General features: G+C 54.6%; 1 protein-coding gene across 1 annotated transcript in view; it reads right to left on the bottom strand.

Moving 5' to 3' along the window:
* Positions 1-5,611: 5,611 nt before the first annotated feature.
* ZNF423 (zinc finger protein 423) overlaps positions 5,612-17,783 on the bottom strand; it is a 267,923-nt gene continuing 255,751 nt past the window's right edge. The window contains exon 7 of the mRNA XM_044256198.1: positions 5,612-6,309. Coding sequence (XP_044112133.1) covers positions 6,280-6,309 — 30 coding nt within the window. The 3' untranslated portion in view covers positions 5,612-6,279. The remainder of the gene's footprint in view (positions 6,310-17,783) is intronic.

Genomic DNA, 17,783 nt, shown 5'->3' with positions numbered 1-17,783 from the left:
AATTGATTAACGTTCTCTTTAAAGTTTAAGTAGAAACTGCTCAAACATATTTTTATGCACAGAAGCACGGTTTGCGCCCTTCAGTAATTAATAACTCTACAAATAAGTTCACAGCGCACCGCTCGCGCTCAGCGCGCGGCCCGAGGCGGACGCCGGATGGGCGGGGCTGGAGCCCAGTCTGGCCAATCAGGAATCGGGGAAGGGAGGGGGCGGGCCCAGCCGCCGCGCCCACCACGGCCGGTCCTGGACCAACGCGAGCACACCCCACGCGCGCCGACCAGCAGAGTCCGACTCCGCCGGAGCTGGCGAGGTTTATCCAGGCAGAGGCAGACCCAGGTGGACCAATACCCAGAATCCGCCCCAGGGATGAGGGTACGAGGTGCCACCATTTCCCCACGCTCTGCTGAAGTGCTTCTGGGGCTGAACACAGGGCTCTGCAGGCAGACTGCCCTGGTGAGAATGGGAGCTAGCAAGTGACTTGGGCTCTCTGCCTCGGTTTCCTCTGTAAGGAGGAGATAACAGTACCCACGTGATAATGTTGTGTGGATTGAACGATTAATACCTGGGACGGTGCTGGGCACAGAGTGGATGCTCGCGTGGTGGATTTTAAAGTTATTCTCCTCTCCTTTTTTTTTTTTTTTTTAAGATTATTTATTTATTTATTTGACAGAGAGAAATCACAAGCAGATGGAGAGGCAGGCAGAGAGAGAGAGAGGGAAGCAGGCTCCCTGCCGAGCAGAGAGCCCGATGCGGGACTCGATCCCAGGACCCTGAGATCATGACCTGAGCCGAAGGCAGCGGCTTAACCCACTGAGACACCCAGGCGCCCCATTCTCCTCTCCTTTTAACTTCACATGAGTTCGTGACCTAAGGCTATTTGCCATCTGCCCCATTTTGCCATTGAAAACTCTGAGTCTCAGAGAAGTTAAGCTCCCTGCTTGAGCTCACACAGCTAATAAGTGATCGAGATGAGGGTCGAATGCAGAGTTCCAGGGTCCACGGTGCCTTCACTTACACGCTTCTCTTTCCCTATGCCTTCACTTACACGCTTCTCTTTCCCTAAGCCTTTTTAAGTGTCATTTATTCACTTTCGCAATTTCTGCATACATCCAGGAAATATTAATCCCCTCCAGGTCCTGTGTAGGCTGCTGGATATACCCAGATGTAGGAAGAGTCAGCTGCTGCCCTCAGATTATAGTGAGGGATGGGGACAGAGGAGGACAGTCGTGGTAGTCATTAGTGCCATTTGCCAAATCTTGCTTGTTCTCAGTTCTCACAGGCACAGGAAGGGCTGCACTTTCTGGAGAGAGGCTGGGCAGAACTGTGTTGTAAATGTTCAGTCTCTGCTGACTGTTGTGAGTTTTCTTCCATTCCATGAAATGGAGAGTGCCATGCAGAATGTATAATCCTTGGTCAGTCTCCTAGGAAGCCTAAGTGAACCAAATTCAACTGTAAATTGTAAGAACAGTGGCCCCGTGAACTTTTGAATGCTTTGACAGCCAACAAGCATTTGGGAAACCCATCTTTTGAGGGTGCCTCTCTTCTCCGAAAGCCAGGGCCAACCCATCAAGGCTACACTGGACCACCACGATTTGCCCATCTCCAAAACTGTGGCCACAGATGGCACCCATGAATGACCAGGCTTTGCCTTGGGAGGAAGTGAAGGAGGCCTTTCAGCCCCATGGTAATGAGTACTTATAGAAATGACCCTAATTCTCGATCCTTCCCTGAGTCTAGCTCTTTCTCCTGAGTTTTTGCAGCTCCACCCATGAGAAAATGAAGTGTATTTCCCTGACCTTGAGTCTAAGTTTGGCCATGTGACTTACTTTGGTCAATGGGACATGAACAAACATGATGCACACAAGCAGAAGCTTGAAGACCACTCCTTGTTCTGTTCTTGCCCTTGACCAGTGCCATGAGAACATGCTCTGACTGCCCTAAATGTGTCCCAGTCATCCCAGCCAAGGCCATCCTACAGTAACCAACAGCCAACCGACCCTGCTCAGATCAGCCATGCTAAGCCTAGACCAGCTCAGATTAGCCCAACGCAATGTACTTATTGGCCAAGTAGATATCGATCACAGTATGTCATTAAAGTACATCTCTTAACCTTTAGATATTTTTAACCATCCCATACCAATTCCTTAAACCTTGTAAATTTGCTCTTATTTGGAAGCCATATATGTATATATTTTAATTTGTAGTAGTTAAGAACTGATTCAGTTATTAATAGAAAAAAAAACAAGTAATAATGGCTTAAACAAGAAAGTTTATTTCTCTTTCAGGTTCAAGAAACCTGTTGGGAAGCAGGATGGAGCTAGTAGGCATTTGGCACTGTTGGAGACACAGGCTCCTGCTAAACTGTTCCTCAACCCATATGTCTCTTCTGTTTCCAGGTTACCTTATGGTTCAAAGTGGCTTCTGGAGCTCCAGCTATTGCATCTACATTCCAGCCATCAAGAAGGGAAAGGAATGAGCTCATTTTGCTTAAGGAAAATTCTTAGAATTTACACATAGTGCTTCTATTTATATCCCACTGTCAGAATGAGTATAGCTTCCAACAGCAATATGGACACACCTAACTTCTAGGAGTGGTAGGGTATATAATCTGACCCTCTCCAAGGTAACATTTGCTCAGATAAAAATCAGTTAATTTATTAAGGAAAAGGAAGAGAGCTAGCAGTCTTTCCTACACAGTATGCCATTTTATTCATAATAATAATAGTTATTATTCACTTTGCCCTTCAACAAATAGAAGGTGGCCACAGAGGAAATCAGACACGGAGGCTAGAAAGCAGGACACCCAGATTATAGTCTCAATTCTATCCTGAATTGTATGACCTTAGAAAAGACTCTGAATTTCTCAGGGCTTGTTTCAAACTATCTGAAATGGAAACCCAGTAAAATAGAGACCCCTAAGATACTTCTAGTTCGTTTTCAACACAAAACTTCTCCCTGGTGCCCTTCCTTCTTGGTCTCAGCTGATGTCACTTCCTCAGCAAGGCCTTGCTCCCTGCACCCCACCTCTGACGTGGTCCCCATCCATCTCACACAGCTCCTTGTCCACCATAACGTTTGGGACCATGCATGACTGGGTATTTACTGACAGGCTTGTCTGCTAGAGGGGTGTCATGTGACTGTGAGCTCCCATGAGGGTGGGGGCCACATTGCCTGTCCATCTCTATAACCCCAGTGATCCCCAGTAGATATCTGCTGGGTTGGATGCCTGATGGCTTGCGGTCTTGGTCCTACCTACGAAACGTGTGTTAAGTACAGAAAGCACCCCTAAGAATGCACATTCTAGAAGGGAATAAAAAAAAGGGGGGGTGGAAAGTTAAATATTAAACATACTGTGAGTTTAGCAGGAGCACTGTCTGTGGCTGGGGGACTTTGAGAAGGTTCTTCCTATGGCAGCTTCTCCATTGAGACCAAAACCCTTATCCACCTGCTTCCAATGACAGGAGTCTATGGCCCAGGTGTCCGAGTCCATTTTTTTAGCCTGGGCAAAATTCCTGCACCCACAGAGTCACTAGAAACTGATCATTTGTACATGCAAACGCAGCAGCAGTGAACCCTAGGCTTCTAGTCACTTTGCCCACTCCAGCATCCAAACTACTAGAGACTGATTCCATTGTACCTTCCAGGCTGAAAAAGGACCCCTCCTGTGCCGGAGGCCTGGCTTCATCATCTTCCTAATAAGCACCATGCCACTTCAGTCCCCAGCCCTTCAGCGGGCAGCATGGCTTCGAAGTCCCCCCCTACCCCAGTGACCCTGTAAGGTCCCTCAGGGCTCAGAGGTAAAGTGGCTCATCCCAGCATCAGATCCTCTGACTGGAGGGGGGTGCTGGCTGGTCCCCAAAGCACAGGCATATGGCCCTGCACCATCCCCACCCCAATACTGTCTGATGGGGACACACGCCAGTCCCTGTAAGGGTCCCCGTGTCCCCCATAGAGCCCCCCTCCCCACATGAAGGCACGAGGGGTTCTGAGCAGAAGGGCGGGGGCAGAGGCAGCCAGAGAACAATGGGCCCAGGCGAGGGGGGAGTCGGTGGGGTTCCCTGGCTGCCTTGTCATCGCCATAAACCTCATTACCTCGCGGTCCCCTAGGCCGACTCTCTCCTTACCCAAGGCATCCGCCGGCTTCGCTGCTGATTCCCACATGGCGTGAAAAGCTCTTAAACCCCCCGCTGTATTTTTAATGGGGGCAGTGACTAATTTAGCCCTACGCCACCAACCGTCAAATCAAATCTTCTGTTGGTACTTACCGAGGACTCACCTGGGCTCCATGGGGTTCAGGATAAATCTGGAGCTGGAGAGGTCCCAGAGACAGTGATGTGGCAAGCCCCGGGACATGCTGGTCCTGCCCACAGCCTTTGGTGCCGTCTCGAAGGCAAGCCTGGCTGTGGATGCGGGGTGGACTGTGGCTTGCTACACTTGGGGAACACGGATGCCTACCGTGAGGTCTCCGCCCGTAAATGGCCAAGTCTCCAGGGGACGAAAAATCGAAGTTCACTGCCTTCGACTTCTTGGAGGCAAGAACCCTGAATTCTAAGGGTGATAGCTCCATTTTGCCCAGCCCTGGCTAGGGTCTGCTCTGATTTGCAGGGGTGATGTGCATTTTATAAAACTAAATGCCCTGCCCACGTGAGACCCTTACATGAGGTGGCCCAAAGGGGAACTCTGACAGGTTGCCATCAGCCCCTCGATATGGGAGTCAGAAGATGCAGGGTATAATTGCTACAAATTCCACGCCCGCCCGTGACTTAGTATTACATTGTAATTAGGCACAATCTGTCTGCCTGTTTCATTTCCGCTCTGCAGAGGGTAATAACCAATTTTCTTGCCCCTTGTGAAAAGTTAACAAGGAAGGGCTTCCCCACGCAGGTTCTGAAGCCCTGGCCTTGGATTGGCGAGTCACCCAGGCACCAGCATGACCGCAGTGGGGGAGGACTTGGGAGACTAAGTTTGCTGCATGGGCCCTGGGGTGCCAGCAAGCCTGGGGACGGGGTGAGGAAAGCAAGGCAACTAGGATGTGAAATGTCAGGAAACCTCTTCCTGGCATTTACAGGTGTGTGTGTGTGGGTGTGTGTGTGTGTGCTGTGCTGTAGGTACCTCGCTTGCCCCACTAGAATGTGGCCCTGGCCACGGGTCCCACTGATCTCTGTGATTGGGAACGTACTGCTCCTACCTGGCTCCGCACGGGGTGGGGAGTTAGCCCCGGTTCCTGTCATGTCCTCTTGGCTCATGGAATCCAACTCCTACCAGACGTCCTGGCCAGGTAAGGGTTAACCCCTCAACCATCTGCATCCAGAACGTGGGAAAGCCATCCCCAAGGGGAGAAACAAGGAATCATCATGGATAAGCCCACCTACCCTGGAGCTTCAGGGTCCCCCATCCACAAATGAAATGATTAGAGCATTTCATCATTAAAGGTTCCTTCTGTTTGGACTTCTGTGGCCACCGCCCACCTGATCCAGACTGGGTGTGTTAGGCTGCTATGTGTCCTCTTTCCCAAGGGAGGCTGGGTCTGTCCTGTGTAGGTCCCCACCCTATGGGTGACGACAGCCCCCCAAGGAGCCCCAGGCTGGGGAGGAGAGAACCAGGCAGCCGATCCTAATCGCATGGATTCCCTTTATTGAACTGTACTAGTAACTGCAGTCAGATTAAGTCACATTTAAAAGCAGACCATCCAGTTGCACTGAAACCGATTATATTCATTACATAGTTTTAATCACTGTCCGGTGAACTGGCAAATCCAATCAAAGCATTAGTCTTTAATTAAAAAATTAAAAGGAAATATTCAGACAATAGCCAAGCAATCACATCACGATGCACAATTACCTAGAATTGCAATTAAAAAGTAGTTAACCAAGGGGGGGGGGGGGAGAAAAACAAGAAAGAAAAAAAAAAAAGAAGCAAAGGAAAAAAAAATCACACTAATCCTTTTTTAAAAACTATCAATATAATACATGAAGGAACAAAGGACAATAGCCTCAAAAAGCGGGTTTCTCTAACTCTAGAAATGTAGTCTTCGGCGGAAACTCTAAAAGCACACTAGCTGTAGCAGGACAATAAAAAATACTGAGCATGGAATACTTTTAATCTCTCCCATTAATATTCATTTCCAGCTGCTTATAATAGCAGCGCCTCATGGCCAAATCATTAGAGTTTTACATCTGGGTTGCAAATGACACTTTGATTGGATGTAATGTTCAAATGGCCCTCCCCACGGCGTCTCCGGCAAGCCTTCTGCGGAGAGGTGTCCTGTCGAGCGGTCCCTCACTGTGCGTGCTGGCTCATCGTGTGGTTCTGCAAAGGCGAAGAAAGGAGACACGCATGAGGGCAGAAGAATGGAGAGCAGGCCCGTCCCCTCCCACTCAGTGCATTTACGCCGGGAGCCACAGAAAAGCATCTCGATTATTACAACACAAAATGCAACCAGGAAAAAGTGCTCGGGGGACAGAGCTGCCAAGACGCCACGTTGATCTGGGGTTCGGGGATGGGTTCCTGTTGCTGCCAACCTGGGCTCTCTAGAAATTGTGTTTCTGAAGACTGTTCAGGTCTTATCATGGGGACTGGCTATTGGGAAGGCAAAAGGGACATGCCAGGAGGTGGGGGAGGGGAGGGGAGGGTGGCAGGAATTAAAAACATCCTTGCTCACCTCTCCCGTCCCCCTTTCGCTCTGATGATTAGGAGGAAATTATATCCGATCGCCTGCAGGCTCTCCCCAGACCCCCTCCTCGGTCCTTCCCGGGAGCTGCTCTGAGCCTCATGGAGGAGACAGCAGATGTGCTACGCAGCTCTCCGGCCAAGAAACACCCGAGCGGCACAGACGTGCGGAGGCAGTGGGCGGCAGCGGGGGCCTGCGGCCGAGGACGGGTCACCCAGCGGGGAGGGCACTGAAGGAGGAGGCCTGCCAGTCCAGTCACGTGACCGTGCTTCAGCCAGAGGACCGTGTGGTTCCTCCTGAATCCACCCGGGGAAGCCAGGGTCCAGGTGGGACCCCCCCCCCCCGCCCCGGCCAAGCACTTCCATCTCACCACAGCCTACGGCATCTCTTCCCTCGTGCCAGCCCGAGCAGGCCAGCAGGGCTGATCTGTTTTTAGATGAGCCAGTGGCCTGGGGCTGGAGGTGGGATTTGGCCTCCAAGAGTGACTCTGTTTCTTTTCAGTGGTCCCTGTTCTAAATCTGGACCCATCTCATCAAAGCCTCAGGTAACATTCAGCCTCATACCACCTGGAAAGGAAGCAAAATCCATCCAAGGTAGAGGAGCCCTGCTTGGAAGCAGCACAGAACCTCCAGCCCCGGGGTGCTCTGGCCGTCCCCCCAACACCCTGGGCGCCCCAACTGGGGCAGTGACTCCTCGGGGCCGGGAGCCGCCTGCCTGCAGCTCTGCCCATGACCACCAGAGGTCAGACGTGGTGCCGTGTCTCTCTCCTGGGCTCTCGGAGGATGCCCGATGCCCGTGGCTTTGCACGGGCGTGGGCGGGGGGCAGGGGGGGAGACTGGAGCCACCCCCACTCCGTGGCCCAGGGCCCCGATGGCAGCCTCTTCCCACTGTGGGCACTGCTGCCGCCTCCGTGGTGATGTCACCAACCCCTGCGGCAAGCTCATCACCCTGTCCCCACATAGCAGATGCCTGCTGATGCCCGCAGCACAGACAGCCAACCACCGCTGTCCCCTTTCCTTGGGCTCCTGGGTACAAGCCCCCACAGCTGGGGCTTGGCCAGCACATGCGCTGTGTGCTGTTAGAGGGACATCTCTTTCAATCCCCACAACAGCCTTACAAGGTAGGCCACAGGAAGATGAAGAAATGAGGCTCAGGGAGGCTGGATTCTGATTCAAGGTCATCCAGCTGGGAACCCGGTGGGGCGGAACCGGGCAACTGGAATCCAAGAAAGCCAGGGCCTCGGGCGAGAAGGCAGGCTTCCCAGCACCCTGCAACTCATGGGCATCCCAGCCCACAGATCATCCACACTCCACACCGGGCATGAGGACAAACTCTACCAGCGTGGCCTGGCACCTCGGTGGGGGTGCCATGGACCCAGAGGCACAAGGCAGGTTGTCTGAGGCCACAGATGGGATGCGGCGGTTTCCATGGGAACACCCACCCTCCAGCCGAGGCACCTCTCCCCGCACAGGCAGCCAGGCCTGTGGGGAGCCAGACCCACCCTGCAGCCAAGCATCCACCTAGCTTCCAAGCCTTTGGTGAGTCAGTTCTCACCTCCTCTCACCTCCCTCCCAACTGAGCCACGCCTGAAGTCCAAGGGGCCTCCCCATCCCTTGCCATCCCTCCCTGCAGCCCCTCGAGGCATGTCCGACCCCCCTCCCACACATCTACGTGCCTCCCAAGTGCCAGATGAGCGTCCTCTGCTGCGACGCAGACAGGGGGACATCACCTCCTTTCTCAGCCCCACAGCACTTGGCCCCGGGCTAGGCCCACGACGCCCTGCGGTGACACGGCAGGCACAGCTGCCCGGGAATGACTGAGGGTCTCACTCTGCCACCCTGCCAGCAGCCGGTCAATTAACAGTGCCACGTGGCCGGTGCTCTCTTAGTGGGGTCAGGTCCGTCTTTAGGCAGGGAGGAATGGGGAGGAGGGAGGTTAGGAGGATAAACATGTACAGTTCTTTTTCTGTCCTCAAATGATGGTTCCTGGCACAACACAGACACCCAGTAAATATTTTTTAGTGAATCAGTGGAAGGGTAAACAAACGACTCTAGGTATGGGTAGGCTGTGGGGCAAGGGGAGGGGGCCTTCTGAGTGGAAGGCCCAGCACAAAGGTATGGAGGCTCCGATGAGCCGGGCAAAGGCAGGCCCCCATGGGATGATCTCAGCAGGGGTCACATGGCAGACTGGGAGGGGGTTTGACCCGGCCAGCAGAAGCTCTGGGTGCCCCTGAGTGTGGACCATTCCCCAAGCAGCAGAAGGCCAGAGATGACATTTGATCTCCAAAAAACCCTCAAGGACCACCCACCGCCAATGTGGGTAAAGGCAGGGGGGGGTGTCCAGGGATCTCTGGATAATGAAACAGCCTCTTGCCAGGACACCAAGAACAGAGCCAGTATAACACGCGGTTCACACTGGTTCTTCCACGGGCTGCTGGTACAGAAACCCAGGAGGCGGGAACCTATGCTTAGGACCACTGGTCAGGAAAATAAGAGAATAAACGCCACTTCTCTGGTGGAAACCACAGCGGGCCTTTCCTCTCACGGAGCAGCAGGTAGCTCTTCAGTTAGACTCAAGAAAGAACCTCCCCAAAGAGAGCTCTGAGACAGAAGGCTAAAACTTCCTTCCCTGAAGTTCTACAAGAACAAAAGCCCAGGATGTCACAGCAGATGGGAATGTCGAAACTTGATGCCCCGAGGGGCCCGGGCACCAGGATGCATTCAGCACTGCGTTATTAACTACCTGCTGGATGCCCTGCTCTGGGCCGGGCACAGTGAGGGGTAGGGGAGGACTCCGGCTGGGCCCGCCCCCTCAAGGGGCCAGAAGAGGGGGGGGCGCAGGGGGAACTCAAGACACACGGACACCCAAACGTGTGTGCAGGATTAGTGGTGCAGATGGCGGCTCAGCGAGAGAGAAGGGTCTGTGCCACCCAGTAAGCGTGGGTGTGGCAGGGGGCGCTGAGGAGGCCAGGTGTTCGGTGGGGGGCCGGCCTCAGCTCCTCCACAGGCGCTGGAAGGACAGAGTGGGTGGCAGGGACCCATCACCAGGACTCACCCATCACCCCACGCACCTGTGCGCCGAGCGGCTCCTGGCAGAGCCACTGCTGATGGGCACAGTTGAAGAAAGCCAGAGACCCGCGGCTCGGAGCTGCGGCTGGAGGGGTGGGGGGGCTTCGTCGAGCCGTCTTCAAGAGCCCTGTCCACCCGCACGGCTCTCACAAGGGCATTTGGCTTAATGTCTAGTTCTCTATTTGTGCCTGTGCTATATTTAGCCCCTTCGGGGAAGGAAGAAAATCGTTTTTTAAAGATACTACCAACCCTGCAGATAAACACTTCCCAGCACCATAAAGGCCGGGGGTGGGGTGGGGGTGGGAGCCAGGAAGGACTGGAAGGCGCCCAGAGGGGAGGTCTGGCATCCGCAAGGGCCTCTCTGCCTGCCAGGGAGACGCAGGTGTGGGCCGAGAAGCAGGTGAGAAAAATAAAATGGGGGGGGGGAGGGGACAAAGGGGGGTGGGCACTGGTTTGTGACTGAGCTGCACCCACTCAACAGAGTGCACACGGCTCTTGTGGACAGAGGTTTCTACTAGGACCTGTTTCCGGGCCCTAGTCCTGGCTTGCTGGGCCACCTGCCCCTGGGACACAAGTTAGTGATGGGCGGGGGGGTGGGGGGTCAGGAGTCCTGTGGAGACCTCTCTCTGTGCAAGTTGTCAGCAGAGCGCCCAAGCCAAGGAGCCCTTTGCGGCAGGTCTGCATTCATTCACGTGACTGTTCGTTCATTCAACAAACCTTCACTGCATCCCTGCTGGGTGACAGCCACCATGCTTGTCGCTGGGCACACAGCAGCAACATGACCCCAATCTAGAGCCCAAGCCAGAGGTGCACTGGGCACAGAGGAAACACGGAAGGAGCAGGGAGCTTGGCACTGGACCTTCCTTCCTGAATCACAGACGCACACTTGAACGGGCCTGCCAGAGGTTCTGGCCTGGTCCCATTCTTCACCCAAACCAGGACCATCCCTGCTCAACCCAGTCTGTGTCTCGACCCATCACGTGCCCACATGCCCACCAGGGCGCCCCTCCCACATCCCCTACAGGGCTTTCTTCTCAAGGTCCTGGCTCTGTGTTCCGTCCCTTGATCCAGGACCCTGCTCGCTCTCCCTTTGACACCACCCACCACAGTGTCAAGGAGAGGAGACCAGAGGTGCTGGCACCTGTTGGCCTGGCAGATATGGCCTGTGAAGCAACAGGAGGCTTCTCTGCACACGCCAAGAGGCACAGACCCAGACTGGAGAGGGGGCTGCCTGCACTGCACGCCCCTCATGGATTGCACACTTAGCTGCCCCTCATGGGCTCCAGCTCCTTTGAGGACAAAATGCCTGTAAAGTCCCTAGCATGGCCCCTGGCCCTGAGCCTGGTCACCACTGCCTGGGGTGATCACAGGGAGGCAGAAAGCCTCAGCGGGCTGGGACGAGTGGAGTCCTGGGTGTGAATCCCGACTCTGCCGCTGAACGGCCACGGGGCCTTGAGCAAGTGCCTTCCCCTCTGCGGGCTGAGGGGAGGGGTGGTAATAACAGAGCCCTCTTCCTCAGAGGCCCCGAGGGCTCAGGAAACAGTGTGCATGGACTTCTCCCGGCCTGGTCAAGAGAAAGTGCTCCATAAATGGCATCCCCAAGAGTCTTCCTGAGCAGACGGGGAGCTCTGTGAGGTCCCCTCCTTGGGTCCGGGACCCCCTTGGCACCACACATGGTTCTGGGCTTGCAGTGGGAGCCGCACGGAGGTCTGATGCTCTGAGCACTGTGCCTTTTGCCAGCTACTCCTCCAAGGGCCAGCGAGATCTCAGGAGTGCTCCCGATGTTATCGCTCCCCACAAGCCCGGGCCACAGCCTCAGTACCCACAAGGCACGGCTCTCCCTGCCCCCAGGGGACAGAGTCGGGTATCCTGTGAGGAGGGGAGGCATGTGGAGACTCCGTGGGGAAGAGAGGTATGCACTCACCCATGTGTTCACCCACACACGCACCTCTTCCTTCCACGCCTGTTCACCGAGTCACCAGATGCAGGCCCTGCCTGGGCACTGACATGCAAAGTTCGCGGCTCCAGCCCTCTCTCTAGAGGAGCTCACAGTTCCAAGGGGAGACCCTCACTCTCAAAGGGCACCAGAGAAGGGCTGGTCCCAGGGCTTGGCCCTTGCATCCCTGGCCAGTTAAGGATGCAGGAACATTGAGCCCCCCACCGCCCAGAACATTCCACTTGTCTTCCCCTGAAGAACCCACCTGGCTTCACCTTGACCCCACATCACCTCCCTCTGGTTCAAGGTAGGGAAGGAGGCTGTGGCCAATGCCCTTTCTCCCCACCGCCCACCACCAGGCCACTCCCGGGTGGGCTGCAGTCATGGTGGCTCTCGCGAGGCTGGCTTTACAAAGAGCTGTCTCCAGGAGCAGGGAGCAAGTCCAAGAACCCGCCTTAACCACAGGAAGATGTTCCCTCTGCTTCTAGGGGAAAAGGTAGACACTCAGGCTAAATGCAGCCACATCCCAGCTAAGCGCAGTTCTGTTGTTTGACCATTTAACAGACACGGAGCCTGGCCTCGTGTAACGCAGTGGGCATCAGGGAGAGAAGAAGGCCCATCCTGGCCATTTACAAGCTCCTGGCTGTAGGAGGGGGTGACATTTTATAAAAAGGGACTTTGGAGAAAGGACTTTTGACAGGCAGGTGTTTAAGGAAGGAGTTGGCCTTCTAGCTGCCCATGGAGGATGGCTTGGTTAGGGTGTGCCCTGGAGAGACAGACAGAGAGAGAGAGAGAGAGTGTGTACGTACATGTGTGTACACATGAGCACAGAGAAAGTTCTCCAAGGAGGATAACCACCCTCCCCCTCCGCCCCAGCGAATGGCACAGAGGTGTCAATGACACTGAAAATGATCAGAGCTACCACTTCTCCTGTGATCACTGTGCGCCAGGCACTGTTCTCAACCCCTAATTACACCAACTCACCAAAACCCCACAACCACTCCAGGAGTGAAGTATGACGGTTATCCCCATTTTACAGATGAGAAAAGTGAGGCAGGCCAGTGCGGAGTGTTGGGGTCCTGCAGCTGCTGGCAGCTGTGCCGGGCCGGCACCCATGCAGCCTGTGTGTAGAGCACACTCTGAACCCACGGCGCCGTTCTGCTTGTGAAATGCGGAGAGCACAGCATATGCTGGGGGAACAATGAATAATTCAGCTTGGCAGAAGCACAGGGTATGTGCCATGGAGACAAGCCTGGAAAGGAAGGTGGGGGCCTTATTGATGAGACTCCGTGACGCGAGACGCGGCAGCTCGCCCTTAAATCTGGGCCATGGGGAGCCATCGAAGGTATTTGAGCTGTGGAGTTACACGAAAGGCAAGGAACGGGGAGACGCTCGCACCTCCAGCCAAGAAGTTGTACCAGCAGAGCCTTCATGCTCCCCACCTCCCTCGGCTCCCTTCCTGCATTCCGCCTCCCTTTTGCCCCCCAACACTCAAGTTAGACATTTCCCTTTGGGGAGGGTACAGACGAAGGCAGCCCTGCTTCCCTCTCGGCTGTGTATCACCTGGGCAGCCCCTCTCTGCTAGTGAGCACTTATTTTTAGAAGCGTTTGACAATCGTCCAAAGGTCTAAGACGAACAGATGGCCTGTCTTAAAGGCTCGTATGTTCGCTAGTTTGCACTTCTGACAAACGGTAAGCGCACTCGAGAGCACGCCATAAACAGCACTGAATGAATACTCAGAACACAATTTAGCTAATGCACGTCATTAAAATTAGGAGTGAGTGATGGCCAAGGTTTCCTCTAAATGCCTACCCAGTGATGCAGCCGCTCCCCTGGGGGCCGAGGCGATGACGTGTATGCACCCTGTGTCCCCCCCCACGGCGACCCCCCCCCCCCGCAGCAAGCCAGCATGGACACAGACGGCACGGAAAGCTGGGCCGTGTGGAGTGACACCTCTCCTTGGCATCGGGGTCCTGGGTGATGCTAGTCACCCACTGGCCCGAGACACAGCCCTGGAATGTTCTCAGAGTCAAAAGCAACTCCTTGCATGCTCCAGGATGTGTGCAAGGCTTCCCCAGTCCTGTCTCCCAGACAGCGAGACAGGCTGTCGTCTGCCACTCTCGAGCAGTGGGAAGTGAGCGTCGCACCCGCTTAGCCGGGGAAGTCTGTCTCTCGGGTGAGAGCCTCCGTTCATCCGGATCTCCTGGCCTGCAGGGAGATTCCAACTTCCAGGGTTGGCTTTGGGGGGGATTCGCTGCTTTCTTGCAGAACCGAGAGCAGGAGCAGACTCAGGGCCCTTGGAGTCCCCTGGGGGCACGTGAGGAGGAGCTGGAGGACACAGACTGCCTCTGACGGAGGTGGTCCCAGAGGGGATGACCACTGGGTTTCTGGGGCCCCTGTCCAACACCTCTCTCACCAGTGCCCTGAGGCACCCAGGACACAAAAGACCCCAGCAGGTGGCCTGGGCAAACGATCTGTTCCATGAGTGCAAAAGCATCTTTCTTTGAGGGAAAATTGAGAGAAAAGTTGTTGTGGGGGGAAAAAAAAAAGCCCAAAGAATTCCCAAAGGGGCCAGTTTTGTACGACTGTGCTTTGGAAATAAAAGCCACCTGAGAATAGATAATAAGGAGGGAACCTGCAGCCTTCCACTGGGAGCCCAGGCCGTAAACAGGCTCCTATTCGGAGTCACCCAACAAGAAAAGGAAACGAATAATACCCGTCTGGAGGGACACTGGACCCCCGGGGTGGGGGCACACTTCAGAATACAAATGCATCTGGTTGCTTTCTGGGTGGACAGCATCACAGGCCAGCAAACGGGCGACTTCAGGTAGTGGCCGCATGGAAGAGAGCAGGAATTTTGTGGCTGTGTTACACCAGGGCCGCTGAGAGATTTGCCCCACCTGGGCAACAGAGGCACCCTGACCGTCACCGAGTCCTGCATTAATTTGCTGCCACCCTTGCCATTTCTCCAAAGGGAAGTGGGGTTCCCCAGTGGCCGGACCCCTCTAGGTCTGGGTGCCTAGCACACTCGGGATTCAAGGATTCTGGCCATGGTGTGCGAGGTGACCGTAAGCCCCAGTCTCTGGTCCTTGGTTCCTTCCCGGTGGAGACACCTCCTGTGTCACTGGAAGGTCCATTCCAACCCCAACAGCCTGAACCAGGCCCCTGAGATATAGTTCATCTCAAATACGAATTTCGGGATGGCCTCAAAGAGCCCGAGTCAGACCCCTTAGAGATATGATTGCAGCCTGGGGCAACGGGGCAGGATTCCAGGGCACGCACCACCTCGGAGCCTGAGGAGAGATCAACCCGGCATCCTGAGACTCCACTGAAATGGCCCCTGGGCCAGACGGGGTCTTTCCCCCACCTCACAGCGCACCTGTGAATCAAAGACCACACACAGAACAGTCTGGGAAGACTGAGGCATCCCATCCGTGGAGACACTAAGCTCACAGCAAAGGCAGCTGTATGGAAAAAGAGCAGGTGACGTCCAGGAGACCTGGCTAAAGTGGACAGGGCTCCTCCGACGGTGCGCGGCCGGTCCTGACAGAGGACTCCCACTCGGGGCTGCGCCGTCAGTTTGCCCTGCAAGCCAGTGCGGCCTAGGCTGGTGGCAAGGTAGTAAGGCAAGGAGGGGACTGTGTCATCCCACGAACCCAAGCCTTGTCAGAAAGGGGCAGGCGTCCTCATATCCACTGTAGAAAACTAGATTAAAATATATATTTTTAATTTATTTTTTATATTTTATAAATATATATTAGTTATAAATACTTTATATTTATAAATATACAATTTATAAATTATAAATATTATATATAAATATATATATTTTATATCTATCTATCTAAAGATAGATAAATAGATATATCTCCCGGGTGGTTCAGTTGGTGAAACGTCCGACTCTTGATTTTGGCTCAGATCATGGTCTCAGGGTCATGGGATCGAGGCCTGAGTCGGGCTCTGCACTGAGCATGGAGTCAGCTTGAGATTCTCTCTCTCCCTCTCCCTCTGCTCCACCCCCTCCTTCTTTAAAACAAAAATATATAATGTCTCGATGTTTAAAGCACAATGCAGGCCAATCAGCAAATGTTTGCAGGTTGAGTTTGCCCACAGGCCACCAGCTTAAGGCCTCTCATATTTTGTGAGGCCCCCAAGATGCCCCAAACACCTTCCAGCACAGCGACCAGGCTGACGCCCAGCGCAGGAGAGGAGGTAGGGGCAGTGACATCATACAGACCACTGTGTAGGGTCCTCACCCCAAGGATAGGGCTAGGGGTCTTGTACGGTTATATTCCAAAGAAGAGGAAGGAGCGTGGACGAAGCAGTTGAGGCCACCCTGCCTGGCATGTCCTGGGTGGGTCCCCGCACGCAGCCGAATGCCCCCCGGTGAGCCAGCCAGGGAACGAACTCTCTCTCCCCAGAGCCTCCCAGGAGCCCGCAAAATGGCGAGTTCAGAGAGGGACCAGGGAGCCCTCCCTCAGGCACGCGGAGAAGCCAGGCCAAGTGCCTCCCCACCCACTGAAGGGTCTAGATCATTATCCCCTCATGCCTTCCTTTCACCCAAAGAACTGAGGACGCCTCCCACCCATCACCCACAGACCATATCTCAGGCATTGTGAGGGGACTGCCCCTTACAGAGTTTGTGGATGCCACACGATAGACAGAAGCCCTTCTTCCTTCCGACACTTGCACACACACACAGCACACACACTCACTCATTCACAGATACCCCACAACCACACGTACACACATGCACACACTCACGGATAACTCACAATCCCACACACGTATACGATGCATACACACGCACACACTCATGGATATCCCAGGTACAGACTCCCTCGCTCACGGATACCCCACAATCACATGTTCATACACACTAACGGATACCCCACAAACCCAGACGTATACCTGTACACACACACACACACACACACTCACAGACATACACACACACAGACCTTATACTGACGACGTGCTACAAAGTGGCTCAAGGATGGTTGTTATTTTTGGCGTTCTGCCTCTCCTCGGTGTGCAGCGGGCCTGTCCGCACTCACACCGTCACCAGGACCCCTCCAGAAACCCCCCCCATGACACGGGTTCCCTCCAGGGCTCCCTCTCCCTGGTTGTGGGAGCTGAGAAACTAAATTCCCCTGAGAGGCAAAGCCCGGTTCTCTCCTCAAGGGGCAGGGATGGGGGAGAGTTCTGTTCCATCCCCTAGAGGGTCCCCACCACACCCAGAACCCTGGACCAAGGCCACAGCCCCGCCGGGGTTCCCCACACCTCTTTCTTCCAGCTCCCCAGATGCTCCAGATACTTCCTCAGCCTCTCATGGCCATTCTTGCCGCCCGGCATGCCCCCCTCAAATTTCCCAGACCCCTCCCCATCTGATCTCCATCCCCTCAGAAAGGCCTTCCCGCTTACTCAACAAGGGCCCCCCCCCGTCACGGCGCAGCTCCCCGTCTGCACAGCTGTCCTTCTAGCACTTTCCTTCACCTGCAAGGTCCCGGCTGTGTCTCCCGGCCGTGGTAATGCCCTCGCCAGGCAGGCTGTGCGCGGCAGGCAGAGACCCCATCTCTCAGTTCTCTGCCGATGCCCCCACGTCGGCTCAGAGCCCGCGCCTGCAAACTCCGCGAGCATTTCTGAGCTAACAGCCAGCAAGCAACGGTGGCGAAGCAAAGCCTCCCCTGACAGGGTCAGGGAGAGAAGAAGAAACAGAGCTGCCCCCTCCTCCGCGTCCCTTGCCCCGCCCTGCCCAGGGCAGGTTACGCTTTTTTCTTAAAAGCCGGGAGATCCTTTGAAGACATTATGCTAAGTGCACCGAGCCAGTCACAGAAGGACTAATACTGTATAATTCCACTTCTGTGAGGTTCCTAGAGTAGTCAAATCCGGAGAGACAGAAAGTAGACTGGTGGTTTCCAGGAGCTGAGGGGAAGGGGGAGTTAAGTGTTCAGTGGGGACAGAGTCGCAGTTCTGCACAACACTTTCCTGGATGGTGGGGATGGCTGCCTAAGGTTGCAGATGAACTTAGAACCACTGTTGTGTTCGCTCGAAATGCTTTCGATGGCAAATTTTTCCTTCTGTGTATTTTTTTTTTTATACCACAAT

This window comes from Neovison vison, chromosome 7, assembly GCF_020171115.1.
Source record: "Neovison vison isolate M4711 chromosome 7, ASM_NN_V1, whole genome shotgun sequence".
In the NCBI taxonomy this organism is placed as follows: domain Eukaryota; kingdom Metazoa; phylum Chordata; class Mammalia; order Carnivora; family Mustelidae; genus Neogale; species Neogale vison.
This window is presented reverse-complemented; position numbering and strand designations above follow the sequence as displayed.